Genomic DNA, 22532 nt, shown 5'->3' on the forward strand with positions numbered 1-22532 from the left:
ATGCCAATAATTTAGCATTCTGCACAACTGCGTTACATTCAGATTTGAAACCAACCGATACGAGCACTTGACGTGCAACAGCTCAGTCACCAGAGAGGGGAGCTCCGCTGCTGGAATCAATACAGCCCGTTCAGCCCGAGTGTTTGAGTCGCCTGCAACGGGCCCTGCTTTACACATCTGTAGTCCAGCACTTAGGAAACAGCGACGGGGGGGAAATCCGAATCACGACGGGCCTCCCGATGGACGGCCGCGGATCCCGTGGGACGCTTCGAGAGCCTCGGAGCAGGCTGCAGAATGTGAGCTCACGCCGAGTCGCAGGAGACACCCATTTGTTGATGGTGGCTCTCGGTTTACGATAAATCGAGGTTCACCAGATTCACAGAGCGCACAGTGTTCAATCCGACACTTAATATCTAAAATAAAAGTGACTGAGATTGCTCATCATTGAGTGAATTAAATTGATTTGACGGCACTGTTAATTACGCACCATCCCGGTATGGGAGTATTCATGCATGTGGTGTTTGGGTAGTTGTGGGTGTTGAGCTTAATTATACTTCACTATGACTGAGAAATTTGCTCTTAAAACATTTTTGTTCCTCCATAGTAGTTATTTCTGTTAGAGAAATTGAATGTATTGTACATCTTTTACATTGTTGATTCTGTACACATGACATCCATTGCAGTCTGTCCATCCCGGGAGAGGGATCCCTCCTCTGACGTTCTCCCTAAGGTTTCTTCCCTTTTTTTCCCCATTGAAGGTTTTTTTTCATATTTTGGAGTTTTTCCTGTGCCGATGTGAGGGTTTCGGGACAGAGGATGTTACATGTGTACAGACTGTAAAGCCCTCTGAGGCAAATTTGTAATTTGCGATTTTGGGCTATACAAAATAAAAGGAATTGAATAGTCCTCATGTTGCAAATGGTTTAAGTAAATTCTCTGAAATAGAATCAGATGGAAAGACAATCTAGCTTTTAAAAAAAAAATGTTTTACACTTCTTTTTTTTACAAGCTGATAATCAAATGTGTGTAAAATATGTATTAGTAGAGTAACTAGATGCCAAATAAATCCAGTGGAGAATACGTTGCAATATTTCCATTGAGTGGAGAAGATGTATAAAGAAAGTACAGTTCAGTGGGGAAGTCAAGTTGGGGATGGATCTGATAAATTCAATGTACTATGTTAGGATGTATTGCTTTTATTTCCAATACCGTCAAGATAGACTATTTACACATAACCCCACTAGAGATATCAGACACCAAGCCATTCTTGTAATACTGTGCAATGGCTAATAAAGCAGTCAACTATGAACATTAGTGATGTGTGTAAATATCAGTAACAAAACGTATGCAGGCATTATTGTATTTTATTAGGACAAAGGGACAATTCATTGTTAATTGAAACTTGTTGCGGTAAAGAAAACGGCTTGGCAACATATCGGAGATGATAACCGACAAACACTAGGTCTATATCGTCCGACAAACACTGATGTGGATAATTAACAAGATTTGGTTTATTTTAGAAGCTGCTTTGTTCAAAGTAAAAAAACTAAACCACAACATTTCAAACACTCTTCTCAATAGTGCTGTAAAAACAGAGGCTTCCTCACTGATGCAGCGATAATGACAACACTTTCATTCCGTGAGCCTCACACGCTTTGCTTTTTTTCTTTTTCTTCAATCAAAGATGCTTCTTAATTTCCATCGTTGAACACCATTGTGAAATAGCAGGCAAACGGAACTATAAATGCTTTTTAAAACAACATATCAGCTGGTATCAGAGGCTTTAAGATTTGTGTGAAATTATAGACGTTTACATGGTTGATTATTTTTAAACAAAACAAAAAGGAAAAATAGATTTTGTAAAAATTTTGTAAACTTAAGTATAAAAAAATCGAGACGGATATTTCTAATATTTTTTCTTTTAATTTGATAAATAACAAAAGGTTGTAAACATCTGGAACACAGTTTGTAGTGTTCAGTTTAGATGCTTGAATGATTTAGTCCAACTCTTGTCATTTGCCTTTTGAGAAGATGCAAAGACCTCTACTTCGTTTAAAGGTCCAACTTTCATAAATAATGTGGACAACATTTTCGGTTCATTTCTGAAACCTCAAATAGTCCAATGAATATGAAAGCCAGCACAACACCCCGGCCCATCAAGTCTCCTTGTGTACCTGGTTTGGTAAACAGAAAAGGAGGCTACAAATGCCCACATCTCCCCTCGTGAATGTAATTAAAACATTAATGACATTAATTAAGACTCTTTACAGCATTAAGACATCTCTGTATCTCATTATAAAAAAGCTAATTATACACCAATCAAGTCAGAGTGTGGACACCAAGAGCTGTTAGTTGTTTGATTTGACATGTTGTTATTTCTTTCTTCCCACACACCAACATTAAAGAAATTGAGTGACGATCTCTATGCCGACAATAAAAATAGGTTCTTCGGCTCTACAAAATGTAACATTTCATTTTTTTTTTTATCATAAACTGGAGAATACTAAACTTTTTTTTTTTTTACATTAACAAATTGTTCTTTACAAGCAGCTCCAGATGTTAATGGGGGGGGGGGGTTCCTTCCGTTTTCAAAAGGCAGCCACCTCATTTCACTATTGTCACATTTTGGCCCCGCCTACTCGATATGGTTGCTTTAATGGTCGTGGAAGCCCGGCATGGGGAAGGGCCTCGCGAAGGCTTCGACGCGATGGCGCAGGTCGGCAATGCGAGCCACCGTCTCCGCGTCCTGAAGAAGGAAGTTCTTGAAGTCCTGGAGCTTTCCTGAAGCAGAGGAGAACGACAGAGAGAGAGACGGATCAGCTTCCATTGTTAGATCACAACTCTGCTTTTCGCTTCAGCCGTTTCCTCAACAAACAATTTAAAATGAAAATAACTACATAAAAAAAAAACTGCTGCATTGTCCCCGGTCCCCCCCCCCTCACGGCAGACTTACCGGTCTTTTGCTTGACGTCCAAGGCAATCTTGAAGCCTTCATCCATGAGCTCGACGACTTGCACAAAGTCCGCCTCTTTGAACTGTCTGGATGTGAGGGCCGGAGCACCTGGGATGGAGAAGAACACACAATATGCAGCTTGAGAAACAAGGTTCTCACTTCCTTTTGCAAGGTTTAACTGCCTCGAATACATTTACCAGCATTATAGCCTATTTAGGAACCATCTGGTCTTTGGGAAAGAGAAAAAAAAAAGATAGCCTGAAGCTTCTTGAAATATCAAATAGCAATAAATCCACAGACTCCAGAAGGGTCAAAACGACAGAGACGGTGATGGGTCGCTACGGCGCGGACCAAATCAAATAAAGCACTGAGGTGGTAATAAGTGCCGTTTCTTGCCTTAAGACAACGCTAAAAAATGTGGAGCTCCTGAACTTCCTGGAAGATGATTAAAAACCCAAACATGCTTAATTAATCATGATCTGCTCAGTGCTTGTGGCTTAATTGGTGGCTGACTAATTTCCATATGCACAAATACATTTTTTTTCCCAAAGCTAGTGAAACTAAAAGTGAAGATGCTTTTAAAAAAGTAAACGCAACCAAAAAGAAAATTCACCACTTTGAATTCAGATGACAGAACGCTAAATTAATCATATTAATGATGAGTATGACAGGATGTGGTCCGAGTGGAGCTGAATGCAGTCTAATGTGCAGCTGCTGCTTACCCAAACGGAGGCCCCCAGGAGTCAGGGCGCTCGTGTCCCCGGGGCAGGTGTTCTTATTGGCCGTGATTGACACGAGCTCCAGCACCCTCTCGGCCCGAGCCCCGTCGATGCCCTTGGGCCGCAGATCAACCAGGACCAGGTGGTTGTCGGTCCCATCTGAAACGTTCAGCGTTCGCAGGAAAAAAAAATAAAAAAGTTGAATTAGAGAAGTCCAAACCATTGAGGGAACCAGCTCCCCCTTTTAAGGCTTTGGTCATTAGATTAACACAGAGGTGGTGACGGCACTCGATTTGTAGGATGTGAAACAGATTGTGGTATCCATGACGACAAAGCATCGGTGGGTAATGTGTTGTCAGGGCGTCCGATGCTTCACCCTTATTCTGCGTTTGTCGTGAGGAATCCAAAGTGTCTTAAACTTGTTTGTGATTAAGTATTTATTACCAATTGAAACACTGGTAGATGACATCCAGCGTTCTCATTGGTTGAGAGTGAGTAATGGGGGTTGCATTTATTCAGCGATAATGTACAGTTGCTGTTCATTGACCCAAGCGTTTGATATCACTGCGAACTCAAAGTAACAGGTTAGGTTTAGCGCGACCGTTAGTTGACATTTTAGCTTTTAGCTCGGTGGCAATCGCTGGAAACCCCCCGCCCCCCCTCAACGTGACTGCAAAAAATCATGTTTTGACAGAGACGACAAGGGAAGACAACAAATGGATCAATAAAAGAACAGGTGGGTTCCAGCTGTAAACACGATGCCACCATAGACTCGTTCAGGTCACAGGGTTCCTGAGAAAGGTCACACACACACAGTTCTTAGAGACTGTGCTGATAAATTCTCCCCAACAGGTAGGTACTGTTGTATTAGACTGCTTTGATTTAGGTAATATGCTTTTAATGGACAGTATATGGAATAAATAAATACATTTTACCTCAGCTGTCTACGTTACAAACTTAATGGACTCCTAACTACACTCCTTTTTACAAAGTTTCCTGTTGACATTCACAGAAACATCTACAAAAGGAATTGGAAAAAAGGAGTTTGCACACAATGCAGGCGGCGGCGCACATTTGTATTTTCTTGGGTATCTGGAAAGCTATACATCAAAAAAAGAGCTGAGGCCAGCGGATTAAATGATTACAAGATTCAAGGATTTGCTCACGATCAGAAAGTGACCACTTCCATCAGCTTTCCTTCCCGTGACTGGCAGCTACACTCAGCATTTGCCTATTTGCACATTGTGGATTTAAATAACCTTTCCCGCCCTGTCATGTAATTTTGTGACAGGACATTTCTCTTTATTGCCTGTGTTTTTCTTTCTGCCGTTTGCTGAGCCAGTGTCTTACAACAGAAAACAATGGTTTACCTGAAACCAGGGTGTAGCCTTTGCTGAGAAGAGCTGCAGCCATGGACTTGGCGTTCTTTAGTACTTGGGAGATGTACTCTTTGAACATGGGCGACTGAGCCTGGAGAGACACAGACACACACACACCCACCCACACACACACACCAGTTAGTTTGCTTTTCTTCCAGCCGGGGGCCAGAAATTATAATCAGACATCAAGAAAACAATCATATCCTGCTGTGCTGACGTTGCCTTTCCATCCTCTTTAGTGGATTCCATCTCAATAGATCTCGCACAACATTACGATCCAGACAGTTCACACATGTAACAGACTGAACGTCATGGAACAAGCTCCTTCATCAAGCACGACCAACACAACGGTAAGATTTAGTTTGTCTGTAAAATTGGATTTTTACAGTTATTAATTTAGGAAATGCAAAACCGAGGCAATAAAGTGTTAGGTCAATAGCAATGAGGTTTGAATGGTGGTCAGTGTGTTGTGCGGACCTGTTTGAGCGCCACGGCCACACCAGCAATGGCGTGATTATGTGGTCCACCTTGCAGGGAGGGGAACACAGAGAAGTTGACCTTGTCCTCGAGGTCGTACTTTATCTCCTTCCCCTTCTTGTCCACGGAGCGCACACCCTTTCGATAGAAGATGAGGCCGGCCCTGAACAGGACGATTAATTAAAGCATTATCGACGGCCATCTCATTAGAAGGGAATCAAAAACCATCACAAAATACTACAAGTGCGATTAATGGAAATACAGCCAATCCGTATGACGCTGCGGTTTGACATTTTACGGGAAGGTCTCTTGTTCTTACCGGACTCCTCGGAGGGATTTGTGCGTGGTTGTGGTGACCAGGTCAGCGTGGTCAAAGGGAGAAGGGATGGCCGCGGCCGCCACCAGGCCACTGATGTGGGCCATGTCCGCAAGCATGTAGGCCTTGATGTCAGTACACAGCTGAGGGTGGAAGGGGTGGAGAAGTGGGGAGGAAACACAAAGTTAGGATTCCCATGTACACCATGAAGCTGGATACGTTCAATCAAATTATGGTTACACCTTTTCTTAATATCTTTAATCCCGTAATCATTACAGCAACAGTCTGAAGTCTACGACTTCTGAAACTTTCCAGATGTTATTTCAGGGGGATTCTGTGCCGAGTCTGATCCTTTACAAGTGAAACAGCTGTTTCAGCTGAACTGAAGTAACAGTTCAGTATTAGCACACAAAAACCTTTGTGCACATCAGCATAAAATGTATAACAAATTTATATTCATGCATGTATATTAGTTATTATAAAAACACTACAAACCTAAACCTGCCTCAATCTGTGTCATCATATCCGACGGTGCTCAGTATATGTCAAAAAGTAATATTATATCTTGCCGCCAACACATTTAAATGGTACTCTGGTCAAGTTTTTATGGTGACTTAACATCTATAAGCAGCAGCTGTGTTCTCAAAGGGGACGATAGCTCAAGCAGGCGCTGCGGTTATTACTCTTCGGCAGTCTTCAGAGGCCTGAAATATTACAGCGTAATTCAATAAATCCTTGCACTCTCTTGCTGGCATTTATTGAAAAAAAAAAAGCAAAAACAATAAATATCTTGCTAACTTGAATATGACTCACTGGCGAATGATCAGAGAAATAAACAATGTTTTTAGTGTTCCAATTAATATCCACTATCACGACAATCTTCCTTTCCACTCGTATCGGAACTGGATCAGCACATGTTTATTAGATTAAGAGGAAAGATGGATGGCGGGGTCACTGGAGGGGGTAAAGAACTCAAGGGGCTGATTTGCAGTAGCTGATGGGTGGGAAAGGAGGGGGGGGGGGAGGCTGCTCAAATCTAGGTAACGACACTGAGAATCTGGAGAGGAGCCCGGCTCTGCAGATTCGGCCATAAAACGGTAAACCGTTCCACAGAGAAATGCCAAGCCAAAAATATGGCCCCTCTTCAGGCCTAGTGGCAAAGCGGTTATGGTGCTTAATAAAAACACATCGCCGTAATGGTGGGGGCTCTCCATCTGACAGCACCAGCTAAAGTGGGGCTCCGCAGCAACAAAAGGGGAAGCAGTCATGGAGCGAATGAAGTGAATCAGCGGGTGGGTACAACAAAACAGATAAAAGGGGCCTCTTGTGCGCTGCCAGAGAGCGCAGTGAAGTGTGCTGCTAAAAGTTGCCGCCTTGCACGCGCGAGCAATCGGATGAGTGGGCAGCAGAAAGTGTGCGTTGTGAGAGGGGGGGGGGGATACCAGGATTTGGTCGGTGTTGGCAGTCTCAGCCAAAGGAATGAGTGAAGATATGGCATTGAGAGAGGAGCAGGTGTGTGTGCGTCACAGTTCAGAGGAAAAGGTTGACTGACTTTAAGACAAGAGGAACGAGATGCTCTGACCTTCATATTGCTGAATGAGAGAACAGGCAGCAGGCGAGGATGAGGTAGAGCAACGCACACACACACACACACACGAGAGAGTTCTCCATGCACCTTCTTGATGCGGGCGTAGTCAATGAGGCGGGCGTAGGCGCTGGTGCCAGCGATGATGAGCTTGGGCCTGAACAGCTTGGCCGTCATTTCCATCTGGTCGTAGTCTATGAGTCCGGTTGATGTCTGTGGAGAGATGAAGAGAGAGACAGATTGAGAGAGAGAGAGCGAGAACGAAGCAGAGAGGGAGGAAAGAAAGAATAAATATGAGAATAATAAAGAGTGGAGGTCAGGAGGAGGAAAAAAAGGGGACAAGGGGGCTGAGAAAAAGTTGTCAGATGAGGAGCAAATATTTTTTTTCCCTCCATTCGAAGCAGCTGCTAAAGTACTTTAGCTGCCTTAAAAAACGAGATGGAACTCATCAAAGGGGGGCATCAACCAAGAAGATTGAGCAATTGCCGAAATGCACCCCTACTTATCCTAATTCACTCTTTCAGCGAACTACTCAACTTGCAGGAGGAGGCTGAACAGATCAGAGGTTCTGCCCTTTTTTTTATTGAAAAAAAATAATTATTTGAGATACGTTAGACGATCCATTATCTGGGGGTTGGACATCCGAGTCACATGAAATGGAGTTGGGCCGGAACAGTGAAATGACAAGTGCATCTGAACCTCCAGTCCTTCTCCAGAGCATCAGAGAAGAAAGACCGTACGGGGAGAGGAAGACCGCCGGATGGAGCAAAAAAAACAAAGTGGGAGACAAAAAGGATGGAAAATAAGCCACAGACAAGAAAAAAAAAGGAGAAAAGAGGGATGGAAAGCTTTATTTAGACAACCTGATAATCTCCCATCTGCAGAGCACATCTACGGATGCCCCCTCACTCCATCAAGCTGCTCATTGTGAAGACAGAGCCAGTGGTGCTGGCCAGCCTGTCGATTTCCCATTATCTCTCTCGCAGAGGGGTCCCGCCTGCCCATACATCAGCAGGTCTGGACACGGAGACTGTCGCGGCCATCCATCAGCCGCTACAAACCCCACCACATAACGATGACCCCCCCCCGAATAAAACACAATGCGCCCCTATCTGTGGTAGGCTCTACGGATTTCTATGCCGGTGGAAACAAAGTATTCCTGAGGTTTGATTTGAAAAAAATACAACTGAAAAATGATGAGCAGAAACTGACAAAGTCAGAGAGAGGATCAATAAACCGACTGAACAATCGTACAGAGCGCTGCAGCACAACAGGCGCTGCGCCGGCGGGTATTAGACATCTGAAAGGCCTGAAGGCGCCAACACATGCGGGCCGCTCCACGCGCTGGTCGGTTCACACGCCGACTGAGGCCTTGGAATGAGGAAGTGTCGCCTCTTGACACCGAAATAGGAAAAACAGAACGATAGCCCAACACATTGGGCATTGTTTTTAAATAGGATCAAACCTGGGCTCTCTACTTACATTTAGCTTGTAGGGCATGGACTCGAAATAGATTGAGGTTGCAGAGATCCTCTTCACGTCGGACATGTAGCCATGGGTCAGACTGTGAGAGAGCAACAAAAACACCCACAAACTTACATGAGCTTGACTGCAGATCGTTGCGAGGAGAAGAGACTTTAAGTGGAGAATAAAAAAGGAGCGCTGGGGGGGCGACTACTCACTGTCCTCCGTCGGGAAGGTCCAGGCCCATGATGCGGTCGTGCGGTTTGAGCACCGCCGTGTAGACGGCAAAGTTGGCGGGGGAACCAGAGTACGGCTGGACGTTGACCCCCCACAGAGCCGGGTCCAGGTTAAAGGACTCCAGGGCGCGCTTCTGACACAGCAGCTCGATTTGATCCACCACCTCCGCTCCACCATAGTATCTGAGGGAGACGGCACGGGGCCATTTAGTAAGAGATGCGTTGCACGCAGATAACCGCCTGAATTAAGCTGTAATCGGAGTCAAGTGGTTTTTTTGGCCACTTGGGGTCGGCAGTAAAAAAACAAAACCCCCAAAACGATCGTTCTGTCATCTTTAAATAGTTAGCGATTTATAAATTCAGCCACATTCAGTGCAACATCGCCATTCGGGATTTTATTTTTAATAGTCGCCAATTACAAAAATACAAATTATTGTACAGCTTAAGTTTAATTGAAACCCACTCCGTTCAGATATCAGAATAGTGTTGGAGGCCCAGGTTGAGAAGCTCAATGAGAGCGTTGAATGTTAAAGGAATACCTGTGGTACCAATAGCCTATCATGTTACATGTTCATTATACATATATTTTTCTGTTTTCCTCACAGACCAGTAGCTTTGTGATCCGGTGTTTCAAATTTAGACCAACGCCAACCCCAAAACTATCCCAGCAAATCGGGGACATTTTAAGTGAGAGCGCTCAAACTTTTTCAGATACAGATGAATGAGGATCCGATGGCTACTTTACAAACCACTCACTCTGTGTCACTTTGTTTCAGTGTATTTAAGTGCAAACAGCAGATGAGTAGCATGTGGGGGTGGGGACACAAACACACAAAAATTACCAAAAGCATTCAGTGAGAGGGACATTCGTGGTAGGCTTGTATTCCAGGAATCAAAAGGCATCAGAAGAGAAGCCTTCTGAAAACAGTTTGCGATTGAAAATTGTGAATTAACTGAAGGAGAAAAAAGAAAATAGCAAAACTGCCGCCCGGACACTGAATTCTTCATGGATTGTATTCGGCAAAGAAGTCGCTGTGCGTTATTGACTTGGTATTCTCCGTTATAACACACAGTGTAAACCAGTGCGTGTTTATGTGTGCTTGAATGTAACAAACACCCTGAAGCAGAGAATATCCTGAGTGTGGGGTGTGGCTCAATAAACGCACTCACCTTCTCCCGGGGTAGCCTTCAGAGTATTTGTTGTTCAGACAGGAGCCCTGAGCTTCCAGAGCTGCTCGACTGCAGAAATTCTGAGTGGTGAGAACACACACACACACACACACACACATCAATGTCTGCGATGGACAGAAGGAACAAGGGCGGCAAATTAAAGTCTGTTAAGTGATAGTGAGAAATTCCCCTCCAGCCAAAGGCAATCATTACAGTATCGAACCTGTGGACCTCCGTAGACTAACACTCTGCACTTCACAATGCTTATCGCCTCGCTGCTGGACGATAACGATAACGTAATAAACTTTTATATACATGCTGAGATTAACTGGTGTTGACTTTTAAAAAAACTTTTTTGTATGCCTGGTTTGTTTCTAATCATAAAGTTTTTATATTTTTATGTACTTAAAAGATAAATATTTTTCTTTAAAAAAACATTTTTGCACTCTACAAATTTTACTAGCCTGATTCCTTTATTTTATTAGATATCTATATTGGATTTTCTATGTTGGAGCTAGATACAATTTGATTCATATTTAAATGAACATTTTTGTTGAATAACATTCCATTATCTCAAACTGTTGCTGCAGCAACAGATCCACTTTCTTCTATAATATGGCAGATTATGCTAAACAGTCTGCCTCCTGTAAGCAACTATGCATGTGAAGAACATATACAAATATGCTATAAATAAAAGGTTATGTTTCAATGCAGCCAATCCCATTGGAGTCTTGCCTTTAAATGATACCGACCCGCACAAATACATTTGGAGTGACCACCTGCTGCATTTACTTCACAAATGGAGCCTCGACTCCATTGTAACGGCAAGTAACCATGGAAACCTCTTTTCGGTACGGGCCACTGACACAACACTCTGTCTATTTCCACACACAGGTGTGTGTGTTATGCTAATGCTTGACCTTGAAGCCAAGAGGAGACCAGGGGAGAGAACAGCTCCAATAAAAGCTCTGCTGCGTCCGTCCGTCACACAGAAAACGCTGCATATATCTCAAAAGGAAATACGTTTACTTCTCACCGCCTTCGAGTGTGCGTGTGTTTGAGGACATCTATGGTAGTCTTTTCGTCAAAGCAATGCCTTCCTGAGCGGTTACTGTGGTGTGCCTCGCAGAGTGAGGTGGGGAGGAGGCAGAATGAAGATATCAGCTGTATCTTACACCAGCGAGTGGGCCGGTGAACTCTACTGAATAACTAGTGTGGCAAAGAAGAAACACAGAGAAAAAGAACAATACAAGATAAAACCTCTTCTGCTCTTTTGAAAAGTAAGTATTTTTCATTTTGCACCATCTGGCCTCAGAATGGAAACAAAGAGTAACCCACATATTGCTTTAACATCTGAAGATTTTGGCTTATATAAAGGTAGTGCATTCTGTGAGCGTTTCACCATTTAGAAAAACACATTTAAATAATATGAATTAATTTGTGTACAACATTTGGCAGAGTTTATGAAAGGTTTGATTTACAAGTCAGTTTCTCTGCCATAGTAGCCCCCCTAAACGTTTAAAAAAAAAAAACAGCATTTACTCCTTTAAAATATTAAAACGTGATCAATTCCGCATTAATTTAAATGAAGATTTAACACACTTGAAGTGTACGCAATACCCATCTCATTTTGTACTGGATGTGCTGTGCCGACTGCATCTATCTACAGAGAGATTTTTGCTGCCAGCAGTGATTTGGACAACAGAGCAAACTCGATCAGTAGAATGTGGCACAGTCTTTGTTTTGTATTAAAGGCTGGCTGAATAAAAAAAATAAAAAAAAACACACTTCCCTTTGTTATTCAACATATCTGCTGGGACGTGAACTCTGTGCCGTTCAAAGACACATCTACAGCACCCCGTCCCGCTGTCAGCGGCTCCACTAAGTCGAATGTACACAAACAGTCGGCGACATCAAGCGAGGGGGGAAGGGGGGATGGGAGGGGGGTCTGACCTCCGATGCAATGAGCTCCAGCCCGCGGCACTGCCTGTCCTTCTCCTTCAGCAGCAGATCCCACATCTCGGGGTCGTCCTCCGCCAGGCTCTCCTGGCCCCTCCACGGGCGATCGTCATCCACGATCCGGGCGGAGGCGGCGGCGTGAGACTGCTGGCCGCGCACGGCGAGCCGGACCGGGGCGCGTTGGCACAGGGGCTATGAGCATAAAGGATGAAAGGTTTGGGGGGGTTCATTAGAGAGGGAGAAGGATCAATTTAACGCATTCCTTTTATACAGGCAGTTAGATACAGTTATCGTGATCACTGGATTCGAATTGGTCTCACAAGTGTTGGTTTTTTTTGCCATTTAAACAGAAAAACACTTTGCTGCAAATTGCCATTGCTTTGATGAAAGTGTAGTAACAGAATGAGAAACATTCAAAACGTGGCTGTGTGGAAAATAGCATGCAATTTTGAGTTTGTCATTGCCATTCTGTTGCTAGGGAAACAACTTTTGTCCAATTTTACTTACTGTCAGCGATGGAATTAAAAGAATACTGCAAAGGGAAATAATACGAGGCCCATAGAGAATGTTTATGCTGTAAAAAAAACAACAAAGCTCTTTATCATCCATGAAGATTAAACTACCCGGGGCTCCACCCGTAAAGAGTGGGCAGAACGTAATTGAGCGATGTTACACGGAGCAATAGCTTTCAACACGGTCCAATTGATAATTTAGTTCTTTTAAGTAACACCCTGATTTATCGTATTTAAAAGGAGACATTTCAAGTCGCCTCCTCTGTTCCTCCACTCAAGCTCGATATAATTAGAAACTGGAGAGTTTGCATGATATCAATAATCAGCGTGGTTGTTCAATTATGCCTCTATCAGCACTTCTACAAACTGGGGGACTGACTTTTACGGCCCCAGTGTGCCGAAGGAGGCATATAGGAGAACAGATTCAGCACTTCCTGCTTATCTAATCTGGACTGGGGCTGGAGAGTTCTGCTGCTGCTGCTGCAATGCCTGATCACGTGAGCGGGCGGAGTCCATGCAATTTCCACAGTCTCTTTATATAAAAAAAAAAAAAAAAAAAAAAAAAAGCTTAACAAGAACCCGACACTGGCTTCAACCCTGACTCTTGGCCGCTGTGCCTGGGATGAGTTACTCAAATAATAAATGCCAGGCATGGTAGTGCACACGGTAGATATTGTGCTTCAGTCAACATAAGACAAACAAAGAACCCCCCCCCCCATCTTGACAGGAGCATTTAACAACAAAGTGGCTCACTCCTGCCGTTTAATCAACAAGATGATGACTCTGTGTTCGAGATCATCCGCACCAGTGCCAACCTATAGTTATCATCTGTACAGGTGGGCTGGGGTGTGAGGGACAACCTCCCTTTAATAGCGCCATTAAAAAGCAATTAACACAATGCTCAGCACAGGATGAGGACACCCATAATGCAGAAGAGAAAGAAAGCTATATACACAGATTCCACCGAGGAAAGTACACGTCTGTGTACTTTTTGCAGCTTTATGGCACCGTTAATCTAGCAAAGAAAACAACTCTAGGGTTATTTTTGACGGATTAAAAAAAACATTTGAATGCTGGGAAGAAATAATAAAAGCTATCTGACAATCCGGGATCTTATAATTCAACATTTTTTAAAGATAAATACAAATAAAACAGTCAAGAGGAACACTTTATCCTCAGAAACAGCTTGCAGATAGTTTATCTACTCCATCGCTCTTGGGCCCAATCCTCTCTACACCGCCTCTTCATCTGCTCCCTGTGGGGGGGGTGGGGGGCAACCTGCACATTAATGGCCGATCTCCAGCAGCTTCTATTCTGGCCTCCTGTCACCAGCGGCGTTGTCGTTGGTGGAAAAGGGGGGGGGGGCGGTTCTGGAGGGGATGGCGGCCCCTGGGGGAGACAGGTCGGGCTGCCTTAGAGGACAAGTTTCTCGCCGAGGAATCACACGGGTCATTAAATCTTGACGGGAACTGTCCTTCGCTGTCTGCACTTCTGCTGCGACGCACCAAGACCTGGGAGAGCAGTGGCAGAAACAACCCAACAGAAGCCAACACTTGCAGACAGACACGGGTGACTTTATCCCCGCTGCCCCCCCGCCCCCCCTCTTCATCCCAGCTTTCCTTTTCCCGCCCTCATCCTGTCACTCAAAGCTTCTAAGCACGCTCAGCCAAGTAGCACTCATGTGGCATTTTTATTAGTTTCGGCTGTCGTCGCCATCACATCCACGGCGTCCAAACGGGGGGAGAGCGCGGCACGCTTAAACAAACACACGGGTCAGTCCCCCTGATCCGCCTCATCTCGGAAGATTAATTAATTTAAAAAAGGAACGAGAAACTGATCCAAGAAAAAACGTGAGAGCCGGCGTAGAGGCACTGAACATGTCACAGCTGGGCTATTTTTAGGCGACAGACGACGTCGTTTGAAGGTGAACATGATAAAGACTTGCAGGGAGAAAAAAAAAGGGGGGGGGGGGGGGCGGGAAGGGCCACATCAACCTGGGCGGCGAGTGCGAGATAATGGCAGAGTCACAGATGCACTGCATATGAGTGACAATGATAAGGTAATTGTTGGCAGTTTGCCTTTCCTGTCAAACATCTGTGTCCACAGACAAATAGCGGAGCAAGAAAGGAAACTGTTTCATTAATCCCCAGCTCGGTATTATTTTGCCCATTTCCTGAATCAGCTCGTGATGCGGGTCCATTTTACGGATGACTGCTGTCCATCAGCGGCTGCGCCAAACAACAATCAGCCAGGTAACAGAAGCAAAACAAAAAAGGACTAGAGTGGAGCGCAAAAGAAAAAAAAATACCATGTGTAAGGGTTGAGAGAAGACGTGTCAACAGGGCAGCAGCATCCGTCAGTCTGGCGTGAAGTCGCCTCTTTCCCCGTCACTGACTAATAGCAGGGCTGTCCGTTACAAATTGCCCAGTGATTCAGTTTAGATAACAGTAGACCCGAGGTATCTGGACGGGGTGCAGAGGCGTGAAGGGACGGAGGCCGAGTCCCGGAGGGGGGGGGGGGTCAGAGGGCTGTCAAGGAGACAATCAGAGACACAAGCGACAACAGCAACAAAGCCAAGAGGCGTAGGCGGCGGGAACGGCGTGCATGCTGTGATCATTCCACGCCGCCCGTTGTTTGCGGCGAAGCAGCTCTGCGCTGGCCTTCCTCAGGGAGGGCGAGATGCTGGTGTTATGGGAGAGCGCCTGTGACCACAAGCATCTCATTATCCCGTCAAGTGTATATTTCGTCACATCAGAAATAGATAACAAATGTAAAATTTGTGGGATCTAGAGGGATTTAAACGTTCCGTTAGCTTACTAATAGCCGGCCATTTGGCTTTCCCCTCGGTTTGCTCTCTGTCCGCTGGGGCGAGCGTCCCGACCAGCAGAAGACTTTCGTCTACCTTATTGGATCAAGACTTGTGAGCAAACAAGCGAGCAAAAAAAAAAAAACTTAGAGCAGGCACGAGGTAGCTGCAGCAGCTGAAGGATCCTCAACACACCGGCAGATGTTAGTTTGACGCGTGTTTAGGCAGCTCGTGGTCGAGGAACGCTCAAACATGGGTCATCTTTCATGGGATCACCGGTTTCAAGTTGCCTTGCAGTAAATTTATACCAGAAAAAAACAGTGTATTATTGAGTAATACCAAAAGCAAAAATACCACAAAGCTGGTTAATAAACTAAAATGCATCTTCTCTTTCATGAGCCAGCCTGTTGGGACTAACTTTTGGCAAAAGTTCCTGAAACTCTTTGCCTCAGAACTTCAACCAGAAGCCTGATGAGTAGGAGTTATGCGCCAAACTCGCGAGGGCATAAGGTCCGCTCACCACCCAAAAAACAAGCCTCCTGATCTACCAGCACACAAAGAAGTTTGAGTAAGTATTGATTTTGACAACCAACGATTTATTTATACATTTTCACTCTCATTGCCCCCAAGTTACTCCCTTACGTACACAACCCATCTAAAAGATACACAGGAGGGAACCTGTCTATTCCACAGGTTAAAAAAAAAAGTTTTTCACAAACTTTTCACATTTAACACCAATGTCCAGCATCGTAACTGGGTAAAAGATCTGAAGTCATTCAGTGTAAATCGATCCAGGTTTTATGGTTACGTCACAGCATGTTGACTTTCATTCTCGTCTGGCTGCAGCCAGTTGACTCTAAGGTCATACCAGTAAAATATTATCAAGCACTAGCGGAAAGGAAATGTCCTGTTTCAAATAGTCTTTCTTTTCTGCATGTTTAAACACTTAGAGGATTTAGGGAGTATTCAGCACAGCAGCCAATGAAGTTCAAGATGTTTGAGCATTTCTGTCTTGAAGTCCTTACAAACACAAAAGGAGAAAAAAAAGGGTCATGTGAGGCCATGGCATTCCTCAAAAAAAAAAAAAAAAAGTGGGTCTTGAGTCCTTCTGAAATTCAATGAAGATGCACTCCTAACCAATTACCGCCAACAGGAAAAGCATGTGAATCATTTTAGTGTCGGCTTAATAGGAAACTGACAGTGACTTGTAAAACTAGGTCTGAATACATGCCACAAAATGTTGGCACCGACGTGCCATAGCCTAGTTGTTTCTGAGAAACTGCACCCTCTCCAAAATGGGTCACTTCATAAAAGTTCAAAGTTACGATATTAATAGCCCTCAACTAACTTCATTTTTCCAACATCACCACCCTGATGCCTTAACAAACCATGCCACTTTCAAAAGTCGTTAAATTATACTGCTTTGTATGAAATTAGGTCATTGGGCAAATAACTGGTCATTAAAAAATGTTTTATCTAGTGGGCTTTAATCAGCCTATTAGGGAATCAGACTTTATAAAGATACAAAACCAATTTTACAATTTTGTAATGCAGTTGTTAATGAGTTAATTATTAAACCGGTGTCAATGTTTTTCATTAAAGTATAGTCATATTAACAAACCGGTAATAAATATTTGGAGGTTGTAATTTTTTATGGATTGGGTTTATAAAGTGCACCGATTTCAGTTGTGGCCTTGAACTGAAAAAGCGTTCAACTGAACTTCAAATAGTTTTATCCGTATTTTTAGCCACCATATAAACTGATAATTGAGCGCAAGGTAAGTGGACCTTTGGTTCACTAAAGATATCAAGATATTAAAGATCAACATATCATGTCCACCAGCGGATTCTAAGCGTACATTACTCTCGCAGCTAAAGCAATGTTTTACATGCAAGTATCTGCTGAATATTGCTTTGACAAAACAAAGCATCATCGGTTACAGAATTGTATTAAAGTAGAAAGATAATATTTTCTCGGTTCTCCTCTCAGTGTACTTCACATTGCACTTTGAAGGTTCAAAGTGCAAAAAAAAGTGCAAAGAAGAGTGGATAAGGATCCTTACAATAATATCAACAACAACGTTGTTATCACCGCTACGGCTTGGTTCTCCTAAAAATGAAAGCACATCTGATTAATGACCTCATTTCACCAAGGGTCCGTCCCTAGATAACCCCAAAGAGGTCGTTGCACGTGGCGCTGTAGGAGACCCCGGGACGCGTGGTGTTTCGTGTTGTTTCTTGCAGTCGTCCCACATGATGAAACTGAGCGGTCGCTGTTGCGTCATCACAACTGCAACTCAATACATAACGTGCACCGGGAGCTAGCCTGCTAGCGCAAAGGCTAACACGCGACAGATATTCCGAACGTGCAATATGAACAACAGTAAATACATAGCAGGCGTTCAGATGCCGCAATCGTGTTACAGTTGGGTGCTTGCTTGCTCACAGGTGGGCAGAATACCCCCCCCCCCTCGCCCTCTCTCTCTTCCCCAAAACCCCATGCAGTACTGGCGTTAAACTAGCTTAACGCTTCCAGGGTACAGAAACGTCAGGCAGGTTATAACTGACCCAACTCAAACACACCGTAAAATAAACATTGATAACCAAATCAGCTCCCTAAAAAAACAAAACACGTACCCGCGTAACTCGTCTCAGGGCAAAAGACAGCATGTTTCCAGTTCTCGAGCCGGGGAAGAAGCACAGTAGCCAGGCGACACACAGCTGACGGGCTGTTTCAAGTCGCTGGCCACGTGGGGTTACGTTTGGCCTGCCGAAAGGGCTGCTGGGAAATGTAGGTTTTTCAGAAGAAATTCCTTAAGCCAATAGTGCGTTAGATAGTTACACAATTCCACAGTAGCTCGCGTTCTTCTTCTTTTAGCGGTAAGTAATTCAATATTTTACTAAAGGAAAATTAGAAATTCCTCTACAGTTTTCTTCTAAAAGTAAGATGTTATCCTAAAAATGAAGTGTACTTTTACTTCTTGTTACATGCATTCTATGTACAGTTCTCAATTGTAAGGAATGGCCATTCATCATATTATGCAATTATCGTTTTAATGCATCAGGGTGTACATAATAATAGTAATATTACTTTCTATTTTTACAACGATTTTGAGATACCCAAAGATCTGAATCGGCAAAGTGAACCGACGTTTATTAAGTTATGAATACATTTAGTCGAACATTTTTTTGTTTCTGTGTAGTGGAGTACAAGTAACCCATAAAGTAAATAAATAAACCCAGATGTTGGAACTATGGCTGTAACCTCAAGAACAAGTCTGCATTTATTAGTACAAAATGTGAGTAAATGTAGCCATTCAATATTGTTCATTTCCAATATCATTTAAATTTCTTGCAAAACCTATGCAAGCAGTTATCACTTGTTCATTATTTTTAGTATTTTCAATTGCCTACATTCTTAATTATTAATTTTATTATTAAGTCTGCATCTGTAAATGTCTTGTGAGCAAGGAAAGAGAGGTAGCTTCAGACTATCATGTATTTACAAAGTGTTCAATTTATGTTCACCTTGGCATACATTTTGGTGATTTTTATAATTTTATGATTATGAGTTTTTTGACTACTGGCCCACAAAGCAAGTTGATGAAATTTGGCACAGGACCTACTGACTGGACTCTAACAATGGAGAAAAACTATACATTAAAGATAACATTTTGGAAAAACATGAAACATTCTGTAAATTTGAAAAAGATGTTCTGAATGTACTATTTTATTTCTGGTTGGTGTTGCTTAGACGTTTTCCCAAAATAGACAATAAACGAGGTTGCAAAATGTACGTGCAATACTGTAGGTATGCATAATATTATACATTAGTATCTTTCCACACCGACTCTTCCCCGACCCGCTGTAGAGAATCTCTTACACAAAAAGGGGAAGTCTGGCAACTCAACCGATCTCTGTGTCCAAACTATCCACAGCAACTTGTGTAAGACACATAGACTTCTCTAGACCTCCATCTCAATGCAATCGATGAAAAAGCATAATACGTTATCAAGTCTGAGTGAGAAGAAGATTCAATTAGTGTCGACTATGTTTTCTAATGATATTTCTAGTACCATTATTGTTTGATCAAATGTGAAGGAGAGCAAAAAGGTGGAGGTGCTTAATCAAGAACCAGGTGAGTGAGCTTTCAGTTTTTCCTTCTGGCTGCATGTATATATATTTATATAAAAATGAGGTAACTATCCAATTCCATTTCCCATAAGTTTGTATATTTGGGATAAAACAGTGAGGGCGTAAATATTATATGTAGAGACTATATCATTGGGACCAGTAAAGAAGAATTCAGTAAATTGACAAAGCCAAAGCTTGCTGCAGTTCGTCCTTTGGTTGCAAGATCAAACAAACAAAATCTGTCAGTCATATTGCCTCCGAAACATTAGTTATTTTCCCTTTCAGTTTCAGGGTGAATGTAATTCAAATTAATCACCTCACTAGGATTCAATTACTTTTCACACCAACTCTCTCAAAAGGAGTTATCATCGTTTTAAGAATGTTTCACGGTTGGTTTTCAAGTTAAAATTCAATCCTCCCCTTCAACATGTTTCGGAAAAATTTAAATGGCATATCTTCACAGAGAGCTTGGACATGCGCTCCCAATCAGAGTGGAATGCAACTTAATTCATAATAGTGTCCCCGCTAAGTTAGATAACATGAATACGCTGCGCAGTTTGTGCCCTTTAATTGAGCTTTTGGCTCTGAACAAAAACATTCACCCAGACAGAAAAAAAGTCAGACAGTTTAAGAGATTTTAATGTGCTTTTTCATACAGTATATTGTATGCATATCCAGCATAGCATTTCTCATACATATAACTCTCTTATATCCAGGAAAATGTAGAGCTGAGAGGATGATTAACAGTCACTCTACGATAACATTATCTCTGTGATCTGCCTCCGAGGCTCCCGGTTTACCCAGAGGCCACGATACTGACTCCAGATGTTTTTAACCAAATTCGCCAGCTGCACAAAGTAATAACACTGAGAAACGAATACCTAAAAACAAAAAGTGTGCTGAGGTTGAGTACATTATTTACAGGGGGAAAAAAAGCAGACAAAGACAGCGGTTAACGAATACAAAGTTGGAAAATAAGTCAGAGGAATCCGCCGTGTCCTAACCATCCATAACTTGATTATACTTGATTTAACGCCACAATTCACAGCAGTTTAGAGGCAAAAAACTGTCCCCTGCTTCTTCATCGTAATCAATATGACTATGATTTCCATCATTATCATGATAATCATCATCGTCGTTATCACTGTCTCTTTTTCTCTTTTTTTCTTTTTTTTTCCTTTTTTATGCAGTCTCACTCACATTTATCCCAAGTAAGGGTGCTCACTTTGGAAGTTGTAGTCCGGACACACTTTTTGCACCAGCTTGTAGTCGATGCTGAAGAACGAGATGAAGATGCAGATCACTTTGAAGGGTTTGGCACAGAGCCAGGCGGCGTGGGACTGGGTGTGCTCCGTGAAGCAGGTCTGAGAAGGGTCGTACAGGCAGGGCTTGGGCTTCTTGGACCTGTTGGTTTTCTCATACTCCACCCGACAGTTGAAGGTCTTTGTCTCCTTCGCGTTGGCGGTGGACTGCTGGGTCTCCTGGACCTGGACGTCGTGCTGAGCGTGCGGGTGCAGATGCTGGACGACTTCGAACTCCACCACCTTGGTCGGCGGCACGATGCTGACCGACACGTTCCCCAGGCTGGACGAGTTGTGGCGGAAGTAAACGGTGAACGTCCCGTTGATGTGGTCGACGATCTTCCCCGTCACCAACAAGCTGAACTTCATGGTCTTGACATTGAAGTAGAAGTCTCCCCAGCCGAAGATCTTCTTGGTCTTCATGGCTGTCTTCAGTGAGGGCTTGCGCTTGGAGCGGTACCCTGTCTGGTCCAGGAGCAGAGACTGGTTTCGGGCCGAGTCGTACGGGTTGAAGTAGCTGTAGGTGGGCGGCTTGGATTTCATGGGCGTGTGGTCGATGGAAGTGGAGAAGATACGGGTTTGGTACGGCGGTTTAACCACTCCCCCTGTCGATCCTCCCACCGTGCCTCCACCCATACCATACGGAAGGGTCTTCATCACCGACCCCACCGGGCCCAGTTCTGGGAACTTCACCTGCTTCTCCAACCCTTGGACCTTAAGAAAAGAAACACAAAAGAACGAGAAGAAAACTTTATTTCAACAGGCCAAAAGCAAAGTTGTCACATATTCTGCAGAACAAAAAGCATCAGCAGTTTTAGTTTAATCTTAAATATGTTGTCAACTCTAAAGGAAGCAATAACCTGTAAAAGACAGTCACAGTGCAGCATTACGTAGCAGTGTAAGGTTCTGCAGCTTGCCAAAGGGCACTTAACAAATAGTGGGCAGTTTTGTTTATATTCTATATTAATTCTTGCTTGTATTTTTTTTATTTTTTACTTAACTTATTTTATTCTTATATTGCAGCAATGCACCAAGTTAAATTCCTCTGTGTAACATATGTGGCTATAAATTGCTTCTGATTCTGATATATGTTATACCAGATTCTGATAGATGTTTTACCAGATTCTGATAGATGTTTTACCAGATTCTGATATATGTTATACCAAATTACCAGTCCGGGCGAGGCCAGAATTCTCTGCTATCAGTAATGGGAGTTGAACCAGCAACCTGCTATCATCATCATTATGATCATCATCAGTTATCAGACATCTTTTTTGTTTCTCGAAAATTAACCTTAAATTTGATCTATATTGAAAAAAGAAGGTTCTTATCACAAACGTAATCATAATCCGAAGTGATTTAGGTCACTCCTCCTTTTACCTCACATGATATTTACTTCCCAGAGCATCCGAGTTGTTGCAAGTCTCATGTTTCATCTCTTGAATTCATCAAAACAAACCCATCTATTTTTGTTAACACACTTCAATTTAGTTGTCAGTGTTGCAACAGAGATAAAAACCA

The 22532-nt window shown here is 43.2% G+C and overlaps 2 protein-coding genes across 2 annotated transcripts in view; both read right to left on the reverse strand.

The window, feature by feature from the left end:
• Positions 1 to 1348: 1348 nt before the first annotated feature.
• shmt2 (serine hydroxymethyltransferase 2 (mitochondrial)) lies at positions 1349 to 18345 on the reverse strand. The gene is made up of 12 exons (XM_037490613.2): positions 18214 to 18345; positions 12253 to 12450; positions 10300 to 10379; positions 9112 to 9312; positions 8912 to 8993; positions 7520 to 7642; positions 5848 to 5987; positions 5529 to 5691; positions 5043 to 5142; positions 3676 to 3831; positions 2954 to 3061; positions 1349 to 2781 (listed from the first exon to the last, which is right to left on the reverse strand). Exons 1-12 carry the CDS (start codon positions 18244 to 18246, stop codon positions 2654 to 2656), a joined length of 1512 nt encoding a protein of 503 aa, XP_037346510.1. The 5' UTR covers positions 18247 to 18345; the 3' UTR covers positions 1349 to 2653.
• Positions 18346 to 20323: 1978 nt separating this feature from the next.
• Positions 20324 to 22532, reverse strand: part of LOC119193932 (neurexophilin-2) — a 32781-nt gene continuing 30572 nt past the window's right edge. Inside the window, exon 2 of the mRNA XM_037447857.2 lies at positions 20324 to 21725. Coding sequence (XP_037303754.1) covers positions 20913 to 21725 — 813 coding nt within the window. The 3' untranslated portion in view covers positions 20324 to 20912. The remainder of the gene's footprint in view (positions 21726 to 22532) is intronic.

Source organism: Pungitius pungitius, chromosome 8 (genome assembly GCF_949316345.1).
Source record: "Pungitius pungitius chromosome 8, fPunPun2.1, whole genome shotgun sequence".
In the NCBI taxonomy this organism is placed as follows: Eukaryota; Metazoa; Chordata; class Actinopteri; order Perciformes; family Gasterosteidae; genus Pungitius; species Pungitius pungitius.